Source organism: Mesoplodon densirostris, chromosome 1 (genome assembly GCF_025265405.1).
Source record: "Mesoplodon densirostris isolate mMesDen1 chromosome 1, mMesDen1 primary haplotype, whole genome shotgun sequence".
Lineage (NCBI taxonomy): Eukaryota > Metazoa > Chordata > Mammalia > Artiodactyla > Ziphiidae > Mesoplodon > Mesoplodon densirostris.
In genome coordinates, this window is record NC_082661.1 from 29,824,524 (window position 1) to 29,843,863 (window position 19,340).

General features: G+C 44.3%; 1 protein-coding gene across 1 annotated transcript in view; it reads right to left on the reverse strand.

The window, feature by feature from the left end:
* Positions 1-693: 693 nt before the first annotated feature.
* Positions 694-19,340, reverse strand: part of ABCC2 (ATP binding cassette subfamily C member 2) — a 76,909-nt gene continuing 58,262 nt past the window's right edge. The window contains exons 20-32 of the mRNA XM_060100904.1: positions 16,986-17,106; positions 16,574-16,706; positions 15,665-15,884; positions 15,361-15,515; positions 13,558-13,713; positions 11,867-12,066; positions 10,251-10,377; positions 8,552-8,653; positions 7,963-8,106; positions 6,734-6,892; positions 5,150-5,316; positions 2,540-2,734; positions 694-1,216 (exon numbers count right to left, since the gene is read on the reverse strand). Of these exons, the coding sequence (XP_059956887.1) occupies positions 1,087-1,216; positions 2,540-2,734; positions 5,150-5,316; positions 6,734-6,892; positions 7,963-8,106; positions 8,552-8,653; positions 10,251-10,377; positions 11,867-12,066; positions 13,558-13,713; positions 15,361-15,515; positions 15,665-15,884; positions 16,574-16,706; positions 16,986-17,106 (2,009 nt within the window). The 3' untranslated portion in view covers positions 694-1,086. The remainder of the gene's footprint in view (positions 1,217-2,539; positions 2,735-5,149; positions 5,317-6,733; positions 6,893-7,962; positions 8,107-8,551; positions 8,654-10,250; positions 10,378-11,866; positions 12,067-13,557; positions 13,714-15,360; positions 15,516-15,664; positions 15,885-16,573; positions 16,707-16,985; positions 17,107-19,340) is intronic.

The following is a 19,340-nucleotide window of genomic DNA, read 5'->3' on the forward strand; positions in this document are numbered from 1 at the left end:
GTAAACCACAAGCTGGCTCTCGCACAGGACTGTGGTCTGAAGTCCCACTAACTGTAAAGTTTGAAACCCCTTAGTGAAGTATTTAATTCAAATTGGTTCTGGGTAATGCCCCCAGGTGGCAGGCAGAAGCTTTCACAATTCCTCTTAAGAGAGCTCAGATTCAACTCAGTCCTCAAAGAATGTCCACAGGTAAAATGCTAACACAGTATTGCAAATCAGCTATACTTCAGTTTTTTAAAAAAATGCTAAGGAGATTGAGCAACTTAAGGTAAACATTCACAAGGTATCCAAGGAAATAAAGCACTGTGAACAAGAACCAGCAGACACCGCATACGGAAACCTCAACGGTAACCAGGGAACTATACATTTAAAAACCTCAAGGAGATACCAATTCATACTCATCAGATTGACAAAAATGTTTTGAATTGGCATTAACAGTTTGGCGTTACCTACTATATGCATTTAAACATATGCACACCTCCCATTCCTTTACATTATGCCTAAAGAAACTCTTACACATGTATCTTAGGAGTTATGTACCAGAATATTCATAGCAGTACTGTTCATAACAGGGAAAAACAACAAAGCCTGGAAATAACCCCACTGCTGACCAACCTAAATTGGATAAATTGGCGTTTTCACACACTGCTGTACTACAGAGCAGTGAGAATGAACCAGTCTCACGCATCGACGTGGATGAATCTCAAATATAATATTGAACAAAAGAAGTCATAGAAGAATACATGCAGTATGAGTCAGGCCATTCACATAAGCTAAAAAAATGGTACATGTTGTTTAAGGAAAGTGGTAAAACAAACAAAAAGCAAAGGAATAATTATCACAAAAATTAGGATGGTGGTGCTTTTTGTGGGGGGTGGGTAGCAAGGAGGTACAATCAAAGTCGATCGGGTTCTGATGTAGCTGGTAATACTCATTAAAAAAAATCTTGGTTGGAAGGGACGTGGGTGTTCACTTACGATCCTTATTTAAAACATACATTTTACACACCCTTTTATATGTATGATATGCTTCACAAAAAATAAGGAATGATCCTAATAGTCCTTCCCTAACCTGTAAGACTTGCTGTCAGAATGCTGTGCAGTTCGTATTTTCAATGCCAGCTTCCTGGGCCATAAAATAAAAGGGACCAGTGTTTTTCAGCAGTTCTTCAGGGCTGCCATACTCTACAATCTTCCCATTGTCTAGGACCATTACCCTGAAACAAAAAAGAAAGAAGTCTTAGAAAGCAGTGTCTCAAACCTTGGCATTTATAATAACCAGAACTAAGTCTCAATATTGTTACCAAGGCTGTTGCCCCAGAATCATACCCCTGCCCCTCCCTCAAATGGAAACCAAGTGCTCACATCTAAGTTTCAGGAGGAAGCTGCAAAGAGAAAAACAAGAACTGGTTAGAACAAACTAGACCCAAGGTGGTGGAAGGTTTGATTTCCAGTAGACCTTGGGCCTCATTATGCTCACTGTAATATATTAGCATGCTAAATGACACGCTTACCAGCACCATGATATGGACAGTTGCCACGACAACAACCGGAAAAGCCCAGACAAGGACTGAAAAGGAGGGTTGCATCAGTTCCTGTCCAAACCACACCCCTCTTCTCAGATTAGTCATAAATATTCCTCCCACTCTTTCCAATTCCCTCCCTTTTCCCTTCAACCCTCCTATATAAATGATGTCTCCGCCCAAATCGGGTTGAGAAAGTTGATTTGTGAACTAATTCCCACTTCTCCATTCTTTGGCCATTGAATAAAGCTTGTGCTGGAAAGTCTTAGCATCGGTTTTGTTATTGGCTGTGCGAATCTGAGCGGACAAAGAAGCTCCCTGGCCAAGACAAGGGGTCTCTAGGCTAGGACACCAGCGCGGGTCCAGGTGACCAATACGATAACAATATGTTTATTCATACCAGGCTACAACGCAGCGAGAATGACTGAACTGCGGCTATCTGCATCAACATGGATTCCATGTGGAATACTGAAAATAGACTTATACTGCGTATATTCTTATACTATTTACGTAAGTTTTTTTCTTTTTTTCTTTTTTTTAAGGATACACATTGTTTAAGGATACATTGATTTAAAAAGGGAGCCTTCCCCTTGGTCAAAAAATGGAGCCTATTCTCTTCAGTTTTAAGATTACTGACCCCCCCCCCCTTTTTGAATTGTCAGATTGTCAGAGTTAGAAGGAACAGAACGCTTCTGTTTACAGGGGAAGCAGCTGAGACCCAGCTTAGTTGGGAAGCTCTATGGAGCAATATATATACCACTCCTGGCTTGGGCCTCCACCCCCCATACTCAGTTAATAGTGTTTCCCATTTTACCTTCAAGACAGTTCCCTTAACCCTATTGGCCTTCATTAGCTTGATGTATAATTTTGGGCAAATTACTTGCAATCTCTCAGCCTCCATTTTTTCATCAATAAAATGATGGTAGTTAAACCTTCTGTAAAGAGACCTCACGGCTGAGGCTATCGCTGTTGACAACAGGTTAAGCCGTGACTATCAAGCTCTCTCCCCCCACTCACTTGTCACTGTCCATGATGGTGTGCAGCCTGTGGGCAATGGTGATGGTCGTGCAGTGGGAGAACTCAGTTTGGATGGTTGTCTGGATGAGGCGATCTGTCTCTAGATCCACTGCAGCAGTGGCCTCGTCCATGATCAGAATCTTGGATTTCTGAAGCAGAGCCCTGGCCAGGCACAGTAGCTGCCTTTGCCCTATGCTGAAGCCAGTGGAAGAAACAAAGCATTAGCCCCTAAGGACCAAGGAATAACCTGGGTTGGGGGTTGGAGGGGCAGATTTCATGTTCCAGATCAGACTTTCAAAACCCACACTTCCAAATTCCCCTAGAATGCCTTAGCCTCTTCCACTAGCTGTTTATTGTTACCAAGGGCAATGTTTGCCAAACTTTCTCAATTAGTTGGAAGACCCACTGCAGGTACTTAATTTAAAAATTCCTATTTCTGGGCCCTGCTCTCAGTCAGAATGGGGAGGAGCCTAGGAACCTGTATTTTGAATACACCCCAGGAGATTTTCATGTTTAACAAGTTTGGAAAATACTAGCCCCGGAATAGTGCTTTGCATTTAGCTACAATGATATCTCAGTACACCACTTCTGCAGTATTTGACCTGACACCATTAGTATAGGGTGAAACCGCATGAGAATGCCCCAGTGGCATTTCTTAGTGGCCTTAGCAAATCCATTTGTTATGTGTAATTCTAGTCTCAAGGCTAATTATTTGTTCACGGCCTTCTCCCTTGATTAGAAACAGTTGCTGTCTAAAGAACGTGATGTCTTGGTGGGAGATGCAATGTTTGTGGAATTTGAATATGCCTGTAAAATGCAAATCACTTTAAATTGCTTAAAAGCCAGTAATGAAGGCTGGACTTCTTACTTACATAAAGAACCTTTGGGAAATGATGTGGAGGAAATATTCGTGAATTTGGAATTGCTCTTTCCTGCTGTGGCCATTAGGGAACGTATTAAACAGGGGGTGGCTAAAGTTCTGTAATTCTAAGAAAATTTATGCAAGAGATGAGAAGTCACCCAAGATGAACTTCCAGTTTTTCTCTGTAATGTAAGAACAGAGACACTGAAAAACTATTTACTTAACGCTTCCCAACTCCCACCTGGTTCAGTTGGACTTCATAGTAACAAGCTGTTGCTGAGGCATCAATTTGGCTTTCAGCTGCTGACTCTCCCGAAGCTGACTGATCTCCAGTCTCTGATCAGAGAATTTTAGGTTTCAACAGCCCACCAGGTCTGAAATCAAGGCGCTGGTAATGCCAGGTAAGTTTCTCCCAGCATTCATAGAGGATGGTGTGATTCTGTTCTTAGGCCCCTATCACATCCTGCCCACATGGCCCTGCACACCTGCAGCATTTACTGCACAGAATTTACTCACACGAGGTGTGTCTTCTCCATCACACTGTAAGTGCTAGGAGGGCATGGATGGGTCTATAGCATTTTCCTCTATTTCCAGTAGGTGCTCAATATATGTTGACTGAATGTTTGGCCTTTTTAATAGGCCTGAAGACCTGCTTCAGTCCTGCTAGTTCCTAGATCTGTCGCTGAGGGAAAACAAACATGCTGGTGTTCTCTACCAAGGCTCACAAGTGTTCCCTGGGGCTACACACTGAAATCACCCGGGGCCCTGATTCAACCGGTCTGGGGTACAGCCTGGGCACTGGGACTTTAAGTTTCCCAAGTGATTCTAACGTGCAGCCTACTTAAGACTCAACCTTCTAGGCAGTGCATCTCATGCTGTAATGTGCACACAAATTACCTGGGACTCTTGCTAAAGGGCGGATTCTGAATAGTAGGATAGAGCCTGAGATTCTGCATTTATAACAAGCTCCCAGGTGAAGACAGAGCAGCGGGTCCATTAATTGAGCTACTGTGAGCCTTCCCTTCTGAGCTCCAACTGCTAATGACCCATGCCCTGCCCACCACTCTGAAGACACCAGGGCTGCAGCAAGGCCGGCCCCTGAGCCACCAGCTCTGACTGAGAGCTGACCATCAGTGTGTGGAGGGAAAAAAGAGGTTGTTGTAGGGAAAATGCCAGGCCAACTTGTTAACTGACAGAAAATGTGAAGTGTCAACATATGAGGAAACACTTTGAAAAGGTAACAAGAACTGTGAAGCCAAAAGAGTCTTTGTGCTGGTTTATGGTGTTCCAAGGACCCTACGGACAGCACATCTCCATCATCCACGTGCTCCTTAGATCAGGGCTTCTCAAACTGAGGTGCCTGTAACAACCCCTGGGGATCCTTTAGAACTCCCATCTCCAGCAATGCCACATACCAATTACATCAGACTCTCTGGGGCTGGACCAGGCATGGGGATTGTTTTCAGCCTGATTGCAGAGTGCAGCTGAAAACCCGCACAACGGTGGGATCTGCAAGCTCATGTGTGTAATGTCCTGTGAGGGTATGTTTACTGACAAAGTTTTTCAAGAGTTTCCAAGCACACTCACATCTATTTTAATCTTCACAACAGGTTCGTTTTATGCATTAGGAATTAGACCTGGAGAGTGAAAATTCTTTGATGCCAGGCGCCACCATGCATGAGTAACAAAAGTAGTGGTCCCCTCGCCTCCTCCACAGCCTGTGGGGGAAGTGGGTTATGAAACATTACCTCAGGTTGTCACCGCTCTCTGTCACTTCGTAGGACAACCCAGCTTGCAGGCCGTCCACGAAAGATTTGAGGTGAGCAAGCTCCAAGGCCTTCCAAATCTCCTCGTCTGAGTAGTTGTTAAAAGGATCTAGATTCATCCTCAGGCTCCCAGAGAACAGGATGGGATCCTGCAAGTCAAGGGACGAGGGAGTTACTGGGGCTAATGTCAGAAAAGGAACCAGTAAGGACTTCCCTGGTGGCTCAGTGGTTAAGAATCCGCCTGCCACTTCAGGTGACATGGGTTTGAGCCCTGGCCCGGGAAGATCCCACATGGCTGTGGAGCAACTAAGCCCGTGCGCCAAAACTACTGAGCCTGTGCTCTAGAGCCCGTGAGCCACAACTAGTGAGCCCATGAGCCACCAACTACTGCAGCCCATGCGCCTAGAGCCTGTGCCCCGCAACAAGAGAAGCCACCGCAATGAGAAGCCTGCACACCGCAATGAAGAGTAGCCCCCGCTCACCACAATTAGAGAAAGCCCCCATGCAACAATGCAGCCAAAAATAAAATTAAATTTTTTTTTAATAAATAAAAGAATAAACATCTGGCTTTTAATATATACATATACACATATATATATTTAAAATTTTTTTAACAAAGAAAAGGAAACAGTAATTCTTTGTGGCCAAGAAAGTGAGCAGGACTGGTCTGAGATGGAAAGCTGGTTAGTTAGTAGTCCAGCTTCTCCAAGATTTCCCCGCTGAAGGCTTTGAGCTAAACACGGGGAGCTAAACACAGCATTAAGAGAAGTCCTTGGTATTGTTGTTTTTCATTCTGAAATTCATTTATGGATTTCCAGATTTGCCTCAGCATCCCTTAAAAAGTTGAGAGTAACGTCCCACACCCCCAAATGCAAACTCATGGTTTGGAGGTGGAGGGATCAGGGGCAGGCAGGGGAAGGGGTCATATAGTTACAAGAGAAGAATTTCTTACGCTCTTGAAGAGGCTGGAGAAAAGAGTGTAACAAAGGGAGCAAACACCAGACAGACCAAAGCCACCCCAGAGACTTGGCTGCAGCAAGCAGAGGACAGGTTCTGAGGACCCACATACCCCGAGAGCCTCCAGGGCAGTCCTTGTTTGGAAGGGTCCGGAGAGGAAGCTGCAGGGAAGACTTTCTTGCTGATGCACTAACCATTCCGCTTATTGGTAAAAAACTGCCACAGATTCCCTCTCCTCTCTTTTAACCATATCAAATGGGGAGTACAAAGCTTAATAGTTTCAAGCTTCAGCAGCAAAACTGCTAATGCTGATTGCAAAGGTCCTGCGAACCTTGATGGGCTATAGAAATGCTAAATAATCATCTGCTCCATTTGACTTCTGCTGTGTTGCTGCCACCTACTGGTTAGAAACTGACAGTCACAAGCATATTACCAAAAAATGTAAAACTTATTTTGTAAGTTCTGGAAGCAGTGTGTCTTAGGGAACTAGCTTAGGTATCCCAGGTAGACAGCAGAAATGACGCCACCAAATGAACACACATCAAGAAGAAGATGCACATGTTTCCTGTAGAACAAGCTGCATGTGACAGAGTATGTCCTACAGCTCACCTGTGGGATGATGGTCAGTTTCTCTCGGAGATCGTGTAGCCCAATGGAAGCAATATCTACCCCATCAATGGTGATCTGGCCTCCTGCAGCCTCTAGGATTCTGAAAAGGCTGTTTGTCAGGGATGATTTCCCAGCTCCTGTCCTGCCCACCACGCCAATCTGTAAATACAGTTCCTTTGCATGTTCACCATGTAATTATTGAGGGCAACAATTTAGCCAGGGACATTCATAATCACAGGTGGAAAAAGACAGTGCCTGGCTACTTCATCTCTAAGATGTTAAACTGATATTGGTTTTGGTGGGGAAAACATACCTGGATGTCAGAAAAGGATGGCTTTCCCCATCCTGCCTCCTAACTTGTTGCTTGCTGAGAACTACATTGACTGCTGGAAATGTACACATCTGTTGCAATTATTCTTGGAAATTATAGATTTTTTTTTTTTAATCCTTGTTAAAAGTGAGGAGAGGGCTTCCATGGTGGCGCAGTGGTTGAGAGTCCGCCTGCCGATGCAGGGGACACGGGTTCGTGCCCCGATCCCGGAAGATCCCACATGCCGCGGAGCGGCTGGGCCCGCGAGCCATGGCCGCGGAACCTGTGTGTCCGGAGCCTGTGCTCCGCAACGGGAGAGGCCACAGCAGTGAGAGGCCCGCGTACAGCAAAAAAAATAAAAATAAAAAATAAAAATAAAAGTGAGGAGAAGGGAAGGATTGGGTCTGCCATCAGGTCTGAGAAGCAGACCCTGACCTGGACCTGAGCATCAGTACCCAGACATTTTTTTGGCCCTGCATCAGACCCCAAGTCCTCAGAGAACAAGAAAACCATACCAGGACTTTGCAGACCAGAGGGAGAACTGGGCCATTGTCTCTGCAGGGACAAACCTCCACACAGCTGTTCCCACCAGTTCCTTCCCCAGGCCAGTGCTTCCTGACTTCCCCTCTACAAGCCTTGGCGCTTACAGGAAATGAGCCCAGTCAGCCACAGGAGGAGAGGATGCGGGACAGGGAGATAGGGGAGGGCTGAGCAAGAGAGCCCTTACAGGCTTAAGTCTGTTTGACCCTGTGTGGATATCCTGCCCTCTGGTGGTGGCGCTGTGTCCCTACACCTCCCCAGGGCAGAGGAAGCACCCCAACCCTCTCACTTCCACCAGATTAATGAAAGCCCAGAGTCCACTGCTCTCCACCTCTGTGTTCACAAGGACTCACCCAGGCCTTTCTTCAGCTCCACCTACCTTCTCCGTGCTCTTAATGTCACAAGTGATCCCTTTCAGTACCAGATCCAGCTCAGGCCGATACCGTACTTGGTAGTTGCTAAACTGGATCTCCCCTTTGCTGGGCCAGCCTTCTGGAGGCCTCTTATCAGTCACCCATGGTGCCTGGCAAGGCGACAGGAAGAAGAGTGCTTTACACGGTGACAGCTCGCTCAACAGTCCCCACAGGACTCATGTCACAGAACAGGGTAGCAGTGTGCCAGCCACCCGTGAACATCTGCATTGAATAGACTGAACTAGACTGGTACTTCCAGAAGGGTCCTACCTTATTCAATTAAAGAAACCCTATCCCATGAGGTTGTTCTGTGCATCTCCAGAATGAAGCCACCATTTAACTTGGTGCATCCCAAGACCTGACTTCTCCCAAACCATTACCTATTTTAGGTTTCAAGAAATTAGGTTCTTTCAGTTAGAGCAAGGGAAACTTCCAGAGAACCTTTATGACCCCATGTGAAATCTCTAGATAGGTGAAGATGCATTCTCAAAGCGGTGGCTTTTTTTTTTTTTTTTTTTTTGACCTTGTCCCTGGCTTCCTCTGATTCCTCCTTACCTCATTTTCCACGTTTATGTACTCATTTATTCGCTCAACAGCCACAATGTTGGTCTCTATTTCTGACGTCATCCTCACTAGCCAGTTCAGGGTTTGTGTGATCTACAGAAAAACTGGAAGACTAAGGATCATCTCAGGCTTAGAAACCAACCCAACCAGTTAAACCACAAGGTCAATCTAGTGCCTACTCTGCACCCAGCACTATGCCGGGCTCTACAAGAGAGGAAGGAAAAGTATAAGAGACAATCCACCCTCCTTGGGGGAGGAAATGAGGCCAGTGCATTGAATGGTGGGAGGACAATCAAGTGCTCAACTGTGTGGTGCTCACAGGAAAGGCACTACTAGCTTGGAGTGGCCTAGGGCCAAGGCTGAGGCTGGAGAGGCTGGCTCTTGGTGCGGGTCTCTGCCTGTAAGCCCTTAGGGGTTAGGGGTGGCATTCTACCAATGGGGAAAGCATAAGGAAAGACACAGGGTAGGAGAAGGCCTTCCAAATAGCTGCCACCTCTGCTCTCAACAACAGCTCCACTGAGAACCCAGCCCTCAAGGTGGGACGTCCACATGGACCCTTGTCCTCTGTTACCTCAATAAACTCCAGGTGCCTTCCTGCCATTACAGAGATAACATCTAACCACTAGGAGGATGATTGTCATGATCTGGGCCAGAGTCCAGGGAATCCGTGGGTTACTCAGAGGCAAGCTTCTCACGTGCAAGCTTTTTTTCAGGCAAAAATGTAGTCCTGGCACATACACACAGGGAATCTTTGTAGAGCACATGGTGATTAGAGAGAGGGAGAGCACAGGAGGCTGGGGACTACAAGTAACCATTTGGTGAAGGCTGGACCATATGAATTGTTGATATTTGAATGTTTTTGTTTTGGTTCAGTATAATAGTTCTCCAGCTCTTTGCCCCATCTGTCCTAGGTTAATAAGCTTAGAAATGAGGGGATGAAAGGGCAGTGGCACAAGGAACCCAGTGATTCTGGTAAATGAAAGAGTCCTTTTGGGTGTCCCACCATGATTGCCTTGGGCCTTATTAATGCCAACTGAAAATAGCACCATATAGAGCCTGCTGGTAGCTATGCAGACCCCCAATATATTAGTTCAGAAAGAGTCCACAAAAGATGGCCAAATGACTCATTAAATGAGTATCATTCATTAAACATTTACCATAGTGCCAGTGGTAGGAAAGTGGCTGAGTGGTAGGAAATAACATCTGATATCTATCCCTTAGTCAAATGGGGGATGCATTATATAGTTCTGTTAGACTCTATATTCTTTATTAAAATTAACTCCAATTATTCTGTGATTTAACAAAATAAACATAGAAGTTATTTGTTCAGAAGACTTTCTGGTTACTGCTGCATTATAATAGAAACTCATTTATTTTCTCTTTTGATTATAATCAAGCAAAGAGACAGGAAACTATTAGATTGAATCATCTGAGATTGCTGCCTTAACTACCCAGGGCAACAAAATTTATGTCCAGTTACCCAGATGACACTGGTGCCTACTTAGAAAGGGAAAGGAGCCTGTCCATGGGTTACACAATTAGTAAGAGATGGAGCCAGGGTTTGAACCTCAGTCTCCCCTGGTCCCTCTGGATCTAGAAAGGAATCAAGAGCACAGACTCCACGGTATACCCTAGACTCCATTTAAGAATAATGCATTAATTCAACCAAACTCCCAGCCTTCAGACTCACATTGAGTGCATTGGACAGAACAAAGCCCACAGTGTCCCCACTTAGGGTATCTCTATAAATAACCATCATCAAGGATGAAAAGAAGATGATCAGGTTCCCAATCAGCTCCAGACGAACTGCAAGCCACCTGGAGGGCAACAGAACCAGAGAAAGATGTCACTGAGAGGTGTCCACTTCCCTACCTTACCCAGCAACCTAGGTGTTCCTAGAACATTCTCAGAGGGCTTGAGTTGGTAGGGCTGCGTTCTTAGGAGGTGTCTCAATTTGACTATGCCATGTGTTCCTAAAATCTTTTAAATTGGATTTTAGAAAATAAATTGCATTTTAAAAGGTACTAGAAGAGTTTGCTAAACTAAGGGAATCCTATATATAGTTCAATGTCTCCCAAACTTGCCAAATCATAAGAATCATCTGATGGCAATTGTTAATAATACACAAAATTCATGCAAAAAACTCCTGGACTCTTCCCCAGGAGATTCAGGGAATGGGTTTTAGGAATCTGCCTTTTAACAAATGTTCCAAGTGAGTTCTTTTGATTAGGCATGGGAAACAATGGCATGAAGAATCCAAATGTAAGGTTAGAAAGAAATCACCACAGGAAGGTTCAATGTACCCTGTCTGATTTCATGATTTTAAAAAGGTAGAGAAGAAGCTGGAGGTGGAGGGAAATTAGGTGTGAGCTGATGACAGGGAGGTATGTTGGGCTTTGTAGAAAACTGAATAGTATGTAGATTGATGTAATTTATGAAAACTGACTTTCCAAGTAAAATGTATTTAACTAAATTTGAATATTTCTAGCACGTGTACAAATAAATATGATACATATTCTATAATGGGGGTCCAACAGAAAATTGACTCTTATGCCTGTTTCCTTCTTGGAAAGTATCGAAGATATAAAATATCTTTACAATCAAATTTCTGACCTCTCCATGTTCCAGATAATACTAAGCATCATTAGCCTGCCCTTCACACGGCAAGACAGTGTAGAAGCCACTCAAGAGTTTTCACTTCCTGAAAAAAGACCTTCCTCCTCCAAGGACACATGACTTCTTGCCAGGGAGAAGCTGGAGAAATGAAGAATGCTCACCCTTTTTGGATTCACCTCACAGGATGTGAGCTTTTCATTTCTGTCATCACTGATTTTGCCTAAAATTTCCCAGCTTTCCTCCCTCCAACCTCTGCTTCTTTCACCACCCTACAAAGAGTGTCCTGCCCATGGAGAATCTCACATCCATTCTCAGGGAAGCAAACAGAGAATATCCAGTTCACCCAGCACGTGAACAGTATCTGGGTTATCAAATGCTCACAGATGTCATGTGACTTCCTCAATAAGCCTGTGTGGTAGGTTGTGTTCCAGCCATTGTACAAACAAAGAAAATGAGATTTTCCTGAGAGGGGTCAAGACAGTTCACCCAGCTTGGTAAGTGGCAGAGCAGACAGAGGGACCCCCAGTCTCTGACTCCAAAGCTCATGTTTTCTCCTCTCTACTCCCATGACAGGTGTGTTTGGCAAGAGTGAATTTCACAACACTGGCCATGCCTGCCCTCCCACAGCTAATGTCAAAAGTGCAGAACCCCAAAGCACATATTTGGGTGAATATCCAGGGGCAGCCTCACCTGTTGGAGATAATCCAGGAAAAGACACATTTCTGGTTGGCGTCCGTCACCATCTCATTGTGCTTTAGAAATCGCTCCTGGTGCTCAAAAGCACGGATAACAGACAAACCTGACACAGTCTCGCTAAAGTGAGAGTAGATTGGGGACCTGGTGACAGAGTCCAGTCGTCTCAGCTGGCGGGAAGTAGCCACATAAAATATCTGGACCCAAAAAAATGAAGACTCAGTCATACAATCATATCACGTATGCTGTACCTCTTCCTTCATGGCCGTGGCCCAGTATTCTTTACGTTGAGGCCACAGCTCACATCTGAACAGAGAAGCGGCTCTGGTCTCATCTCTGATTAGAGGAGAAATGAGAGAGGCTCAGAGGAAGAAGATGCTGGGAAGATCTGGGGTTGGAGGGAACAGGAGCACGAAAGTGAGGACACCACACCTCAGCCCTAGAGGTTGGCGTTTTCAAACCACGTAAGGAGTTCTGTCAGCCTAATTCGTATGGTCCCAAGAATCTGCACATATTGTCTAAATGACAGTTTTGTAGTGGTTAGAAAAACAGTCCTAAAAGATTTTATAAATGCTGCTGGGAACCACGGGGTGTGGAAAGGGGAGATAGGCAGTAAATGGTCCAAGAAAGGTATGCCAAGGTTTTGATAAACATTGAATAGAATCAGGTAAGTGACCAAAATTGTGCTTTGACAGTGTGTGAAGGTAAAGGTCGTTTGGAGGTATATGGAATGCTGAGGGTCTAAGAACTGGAACTGGATGTAATAGCGCAGGCTGAGGGGGAGGTTCAGTGGGGTGGGGTAGTGGTGCTACTAGATTCCAAGAGGATTTGTTGAAACTAGGGAAGAACTGGGCATTTGAGAGTCAGAATTCAAAATGTTATACCTGGAAATTTCCTCAAAGATCCTGCCTCTTATTTGTTGGTTTGTTACTGACAAAGATGACGATGTTCCTGAGGAACTCAACACAAACACCAGGCGGTGTCAACTTACCACAGGCCACAAGTCTGCCCTTGACTGAAGCGCTTCAGAATTGTTTTCTCAAGGTGATCAATTCATCCCAAAGGTAAATGGTGGAACAAGAATTCTCTCCACAGCTTCCCTCCCCTCATCAGTTTTTATCATGGTCATGGAGGCCCTTACACTTGCTCTAGTTTTTCTGTGAGGCTTGGCTCTTAAGCTGTGTCCTCAAGAACACACTGGAATTGAGCCTAAGCCACCCACAGACACCCCAGGGAAAGGAGACCTGCCCTGAAAAGAGACTGGGCTCCTGCTGAGGGACATCTCCAAGTAGATAATCCTAAGCCAACCAAGGAAGCAGCCTTAGCACAACTCTTCTAGAAGCAACCAATTACCTTACCATTGTGAAGGGTCTTACAGAGCTTCAAGACTTTGTCCAGAGCCAACCTCAAAGTAGTCTTGGATCCAAACATAAATATGCCCCACTTATACTTGTGGGGTGCAGGGCAGCAGTTAAGGTGAGATTGACTGTGAACTTCCACCCACGCGTCAGTGCTGACACTTCAGCTTCAGAAAGTGGCCTACGGGCTCCTTGGTATGTTAATATCTGGCTCAATGACGAAGATGCTGGAGAGGGGAGAGTGACTAGCAATAAACACAAGAGTCTCAGGAAGGAGCTTGGGCTTTTATGAGTAGAGAAGGAAGGAAACCTAGCCATTTCCAAACCTACCTGAACAGACACATAAATGATGCCAAGAGGGATGATGACGATGATGAAGACTGGAGTGGCCAGGCAGATCATGACCAGGGTGCTGATGATGCCCAGGAAGCACAAAATCCAGCTGCGCAAAGATGTGGGGAGGGTGTCATCCACCGTGGAGATATCCTAGGGACACATAAGAAGGAGAGATGGTGTGCTAATGAATTCCTATGACATTTTACATCTCGGTTCCAGCAGGGAATTTGCTCAGTCACATCAGAATGCAAAAACTGTATGTCCAGGGTTGAAAGAAAAAAAGAAATCCTCACCAGCTATTAGTTCTATGTAGATTAATTTTGACCCTTACCTGGCACAGATTCTCCATCTTTCCTTCCTCCACCCCCTCCTTTATCTCCTCTTAAGGGCTCAGTCATCGGCTCCAGAGGACCCTAGGTCTAATTCTCCTTTATGGACTGAGCCACCTCCTCCACAAAACATACTGTATAATTAACGTCAGTTTCCTTTTTCATGCAAAAGCAGCAAAATATTACTGTTGCCTAAGTAAGTCACAGTAAGATCTCTGTGTTCTCTTTTTCGGAAGATTAATTATATATATATAAAACAACAGCGGAAAAGAGTGTGCAACATTTGCAAAATTCCTGTGAGAAATCTCCCCATCCAAAATTGTGTACTTTTTTAGGTTCTATTTAAGAGCAGAAAGCCCATTTAAGTTGTCTCCAGTGACATCATGCCCACCATCTTTGTTCCAGAGGAAGGTGACAAGTGGGGGCCTGCCCACTTTTGAAGCAGTCACCATGTCCCCAGAACCTGCCTGTGGGCTGGGAGCTAGACTTTCTGTGTCTGCTCCAAGACCAAACAAATAAGGGCTCAGAGCTCCTCAGACTTTTTTTTTTTTTTAATGTGCACCCTCTTCTACAAACAGAAGACTGAAAAGTCTGTTGGTGATAGTTGAATATTATTCAGAATTGTCTGGTTTCCTCTGTTCCTGAAATTTCCACCTTATGTTCATTAAGAATCAATGACTTTGGTCTGGCCTATGGAAGAGAGCCATCTATATGATCTTAGCATTTACTGAGCATCCCAATGCCTAGTACAGTCCTTGGCTCATAGAAGGTACTCAATATATGTTGAATGAATGAATGCTAAGGGTCCCAGAATCTGCAGTCGATGGAGAACCCCATTAAAATCATAGGATTCCACAATCCAGACCTCATTTACTTATTTTTAAAGCATCAAAGATGGGAGTTTCAGGGATGGAGGCAGCAACCAAGCAAAGGGTTGTCCTGCTATCTTTTTTATTCACTGTCACAACTAGTGATAGTGCTTTTACTTGTGTTTTTCCCTCTGCAGGACAATTCTTCACATCCTGCTTCTGCCACTCACCCATCCCCTACCCCCACCATCTCCCTGGCTAACTTTTACAAGTTAAGTCTCTCCTTTTCTGACAGTTCCCACCCTCAGTCACCCAGGTTCAGCTGGTATCTCTTTTCTCTGTCACTCTTTTGTACTCCAAGAATGCCACTGTACACATCGTTGTTACTGGTTTATCCTATATTCTATCATAATCCTTTACTTCCTTGGCCGTCCCCCTCACTAGATGGTGAGCTACTTAAAGGGAAAGAGTTTTTCATCCCTGTAACCCCAGGATCCTTAGGACCTCACACAAGGTGTTCAAGAAATATCTGCATGCTGAGTGGACCAAAGAACTGGAACTGCCCAGTGTTGCCTAGGGGCACATGAGAATTCTTTCCCTGTCAGAAGTAAAAAGATCCTCAGCATATAAACACGTCTTACAGCCCTTGAGATACTTACACCAGCAAACCTGTTCACTATCCGGCCAATGGGTGTTGTGTCAAAAAAACTCATGGGTACTCGAAGGATATTGTTCAGCAGCTGTTTGTGAAGAATGTTTGCTGCATGGACGGAACCATAGATACTCCAGAGATTTGCTATGAGCACAAACGTACCTGGAAATGGAACCAGTTTAGTCAGCACCATGCACAGGGATCCCTGAAGACTTGTGCAGGACATAATAGCAAATTTTTCATGAGTCCAGGCAAAGGACGTGGACCTGACAGACTGTCTCAGAGATGGCTGCCGTAGCCGTCACACATACCTTGTGCTAATCCCAGAGCTCCATAGACGCCAACTCTCAGGTCCCTCTGAGAGGCTGGATAGTTGGTGCTATTGAAGGTTTTAGAGTCACGGGTCCAAGCACTGAGCCAGAGGTTCGATCCAATAAAAGACACGGAATGGAGCACAAACCCAAAGATAATGAAGAATATTGAACACCATCCTATTGCTTGTAGGTATTTCAGGTAGATGGAGAACTTCACCTGCAAAGCCCCCACCTCAATATTAGTAGAGTTCCTAGCGGCTTTTGGTGAGGAATTATCTAGAATACCAATCATAGGGGGAGTACAGTCCTTCGGAAAGTGGATAGCAGGTGGCAAAATTTGGTAGTCTGTGATCACATTTCTGTACTGGGCCAGGATGACAATAATCAATGCTGAAATATAATGCAGGGTAAATAACCATCAGATTATTAATGAGCTTCTAGATGCAATTAAGAGGAAAAGATATAAAAACAGAGTGGGACAGATAAGGCTGTACCACAGACCTTGGAATTTGTTTTATTAATGTTTACGTTAAGATCTTAAATTTAAGAGCTTGGTTTTAAGTTTTATTAATTTGAATTGTATGCTATGAGCTTGATACATTGGTGTTCTCTGGCTTCCAGAATTGTATCTCAAAGCATTTTTGTTTTTACCACATATCAGAATGGAATCAAACACTCATGAAGTGTAGTATGAGGATATTCACAGGAAACATGTCATCCTTCATGGAAATACAATTTGATAAAAAGCCCAGAGCCTCTGCTAACATTTCAATGACAAATTTAAAGACTGGCAAAGCACAAAAGACATATCCCTCTGTAGATATGTATTCAAGTCATCAAACTTAAAAATATTCAAATCCCAAGCCTTATATCACCTCTAATGGTACTTTTTACTGTGGTGTTTACCTTTCCAGTTTGTATGAATTCCTTCTTAATTAGTTTTTGCCCTTTCACTGGTTCTTCCTCCTCCTTCAGGATATTCACATTCCGAGTTTTCAAGTCTTTTAAGGGCTTCAGACGCCTGCTACTGGACCTAGAACTGAGAGATTGAGAGGGGAAGCTTTCCTGAGCATGTAGATGCGTCCCGAGGGTCTTCTTGCAAGCAGGTGTCACAGTCACTCTGCTCACATCAAAGTGCATTTCAGAGCAGATGGTCATGGGGGAAACACACCACCCCAACCCTCCTCCACATGCACGGAAACAAAAGAAGAGCTGGGAGCGTCCATGTGGACACTCAGAAAAAGTCCACAGAAAAAAAGAGAATGATCAAGTGGAACTATGGAATTGATGGGGACTGCCAGCTGAATATATGACCAACCTGCGACTAAATGTTCGATGAAGACTGTTCTCTCTTTTCATGGACAAGGAGGCCACATCTTCAGGGATTTCCTCCACACTGGGCATCAGCCCATAGTCATCTTCTTCACTGTCCTCATTGACTAGGAGACACATCAAAGGTTAGGGAGATTGCTGCATAGAGCTGTCATAGCCCTATGAACAAGAAGAGAAGTCTTTTCTGATCTTTTTGGTCTTAATAAGAGATCCCAGATGTACACAAAGGTTGGAATATTTTACTCCAGAAATACTGTTTATTAGGACATCTCATTGAAAAATACCAGGATAAAGGAGAGGTGAGTTAATATTCCACTGGAAGAGAAACGATCAAAAAGGAGAATATTCCCAGAAGCCTGTAAGTTCATTTGGAGCAGGAAAGAACTTTTAAGGATTACAGTAGACAAACAGAAGAGTCATAATCCCCAGAAATGACTACAAAGGTGAGTGTAAATTTAAAATGTTCTGCTTGAAATTCAAATAATTTGAGAAATTTTATTAATTTAAAGCATTTAAAAAAAACATATCCTGAAAATAAAAGGTAAAACAGCTTGGTCTGTGAAAATGGTAGAGTTATGACCTCCAGAAGTTGGTACCTCTGTAAAAGCGGTGAGCATACTGGCCAAAAATTGTCAAAATCAAATTTTCCATAACTTTGAAATTAACCAAAGGCTTGCAACAATCCAAGGAGCATTTATTTAAGAAAAATGGCTAAATCTCAGAAAGAACAGTAAGTTTCTTTCTTCGTTTGTATGTTTTTTGGGTTTTTTTGCGGTACGCGGGCCTCTCACTGTTGTGGCCTCTCCCGTTGCGAAGCACAGGCTCCGGACGCACAGGCTCAGCGGCCACGGCTCATGGGCCCAGCCACTCCGCAGCATGTGGGATCTTCCCGGACCGGGGCATGAACCCGTGTGTCCCCTGCATCGGCAGGGGGGCACTCAACCACTGCGCCACCAGGGAAGCCCAGTAAGTTTTGTAATAGTTTAATTTACCCTATTCCTATTCCCCTCTCCTTAGATCTGCTGTAGCCTAGAAAACCAACAGCCACACTATCATTGTAGCCATGAAAATCACCAGCCTAGCAGCTGCTGGAAGGAACAGAGTGGGTTCAGAACATGCTCAAAACCTCACTGCTGGAGAATTGTCATTATTTGACGTGTCTGGCAGTTCCCTGGAAAACTCCATTCACAGGGCTTGTCTTTATTGAACCTAACTTGGAGTTGGCTCTAACAATCAGCAGTAGTTGTTTAACATGACAGCTGCCTGAGGCAGTGATAACAGTTGGGGCAAAGAAGAAACTGACCGAGAACTTAAGAGGAAAAAAACCTGGGGAATAAGCTATCCATAAGGAGCTTTGATATCTTCAATATATTCCTGGCAATCGAGAATGTCATACACATGTGCAGGGTTGCACACATGCCAACCCAAGAAAGACTTGAGAATGTCCTATTCTCTTACCTCTGGCTTACCTTCAGACTCTGTGCAAGCAGGGAAAAAAGGCTGAGGCAGAACTATAAATTGCCTGCTGGCATGTTAAACAGACATGTCCACCCCCACCCCCCATCCCCACAGAGCCCCTCAGCAAAGGCTGAGTGACATATCGGTTCCAGGCACTTGAGGAAATCTCTGTCCAATCGTTACCTGACCACTAAGCCAACCAAGCAGGGACTTCTATGGCCACATGAGACAAAGAATGTAGACTTAACAGAATTAGTTCAGGAAACTAAACAGGAGGAACAACAAAAGCAAACGCTGGTTGAGGATGGAGGGGAGAGAGATCATATTTCCAGAATTGTTATACTATTTAAAATGACCAGTTTTTAGTAATCAAGACAGTATGGTACTGGCACAAAAACAGAAATATATATCAATGGAACAGGATAGAAAGCCAGGAGATAGACCCACGCACATATGGTCACCTTATTTTTGATAAAGGAGGCAAGAATATACAATGGAGAAAAGACAGCCTCTTCAATAAGTGGTGCTGGGGAAACTGGACTGCTACGTGTAAAAGAATTAGAACACTTCCAAACACCATACACAAAAATAAACTCAAAATGGATTAAAGACCTAAATGTAAGGCCAGACACTATAAAACTCTTAGAGGAAAACATAGGCAGAACACTGTATGACATAAATCACAGCAAGATCCTTTTTGACCCACCTCCTAGAGAAATGGAAATAAAAACAAAAATAAACAAATGGGACCTAATGAAACTTCAAAGCTTTTGCACAGCAAAGGAAACCATAAACAAGACCAAAAGACAACCCTCAGAATGGGAGAAAATATTTGCAAACGAAGCAACTGACAAAGGATTAATCTCCAACATTTACAAGCAGC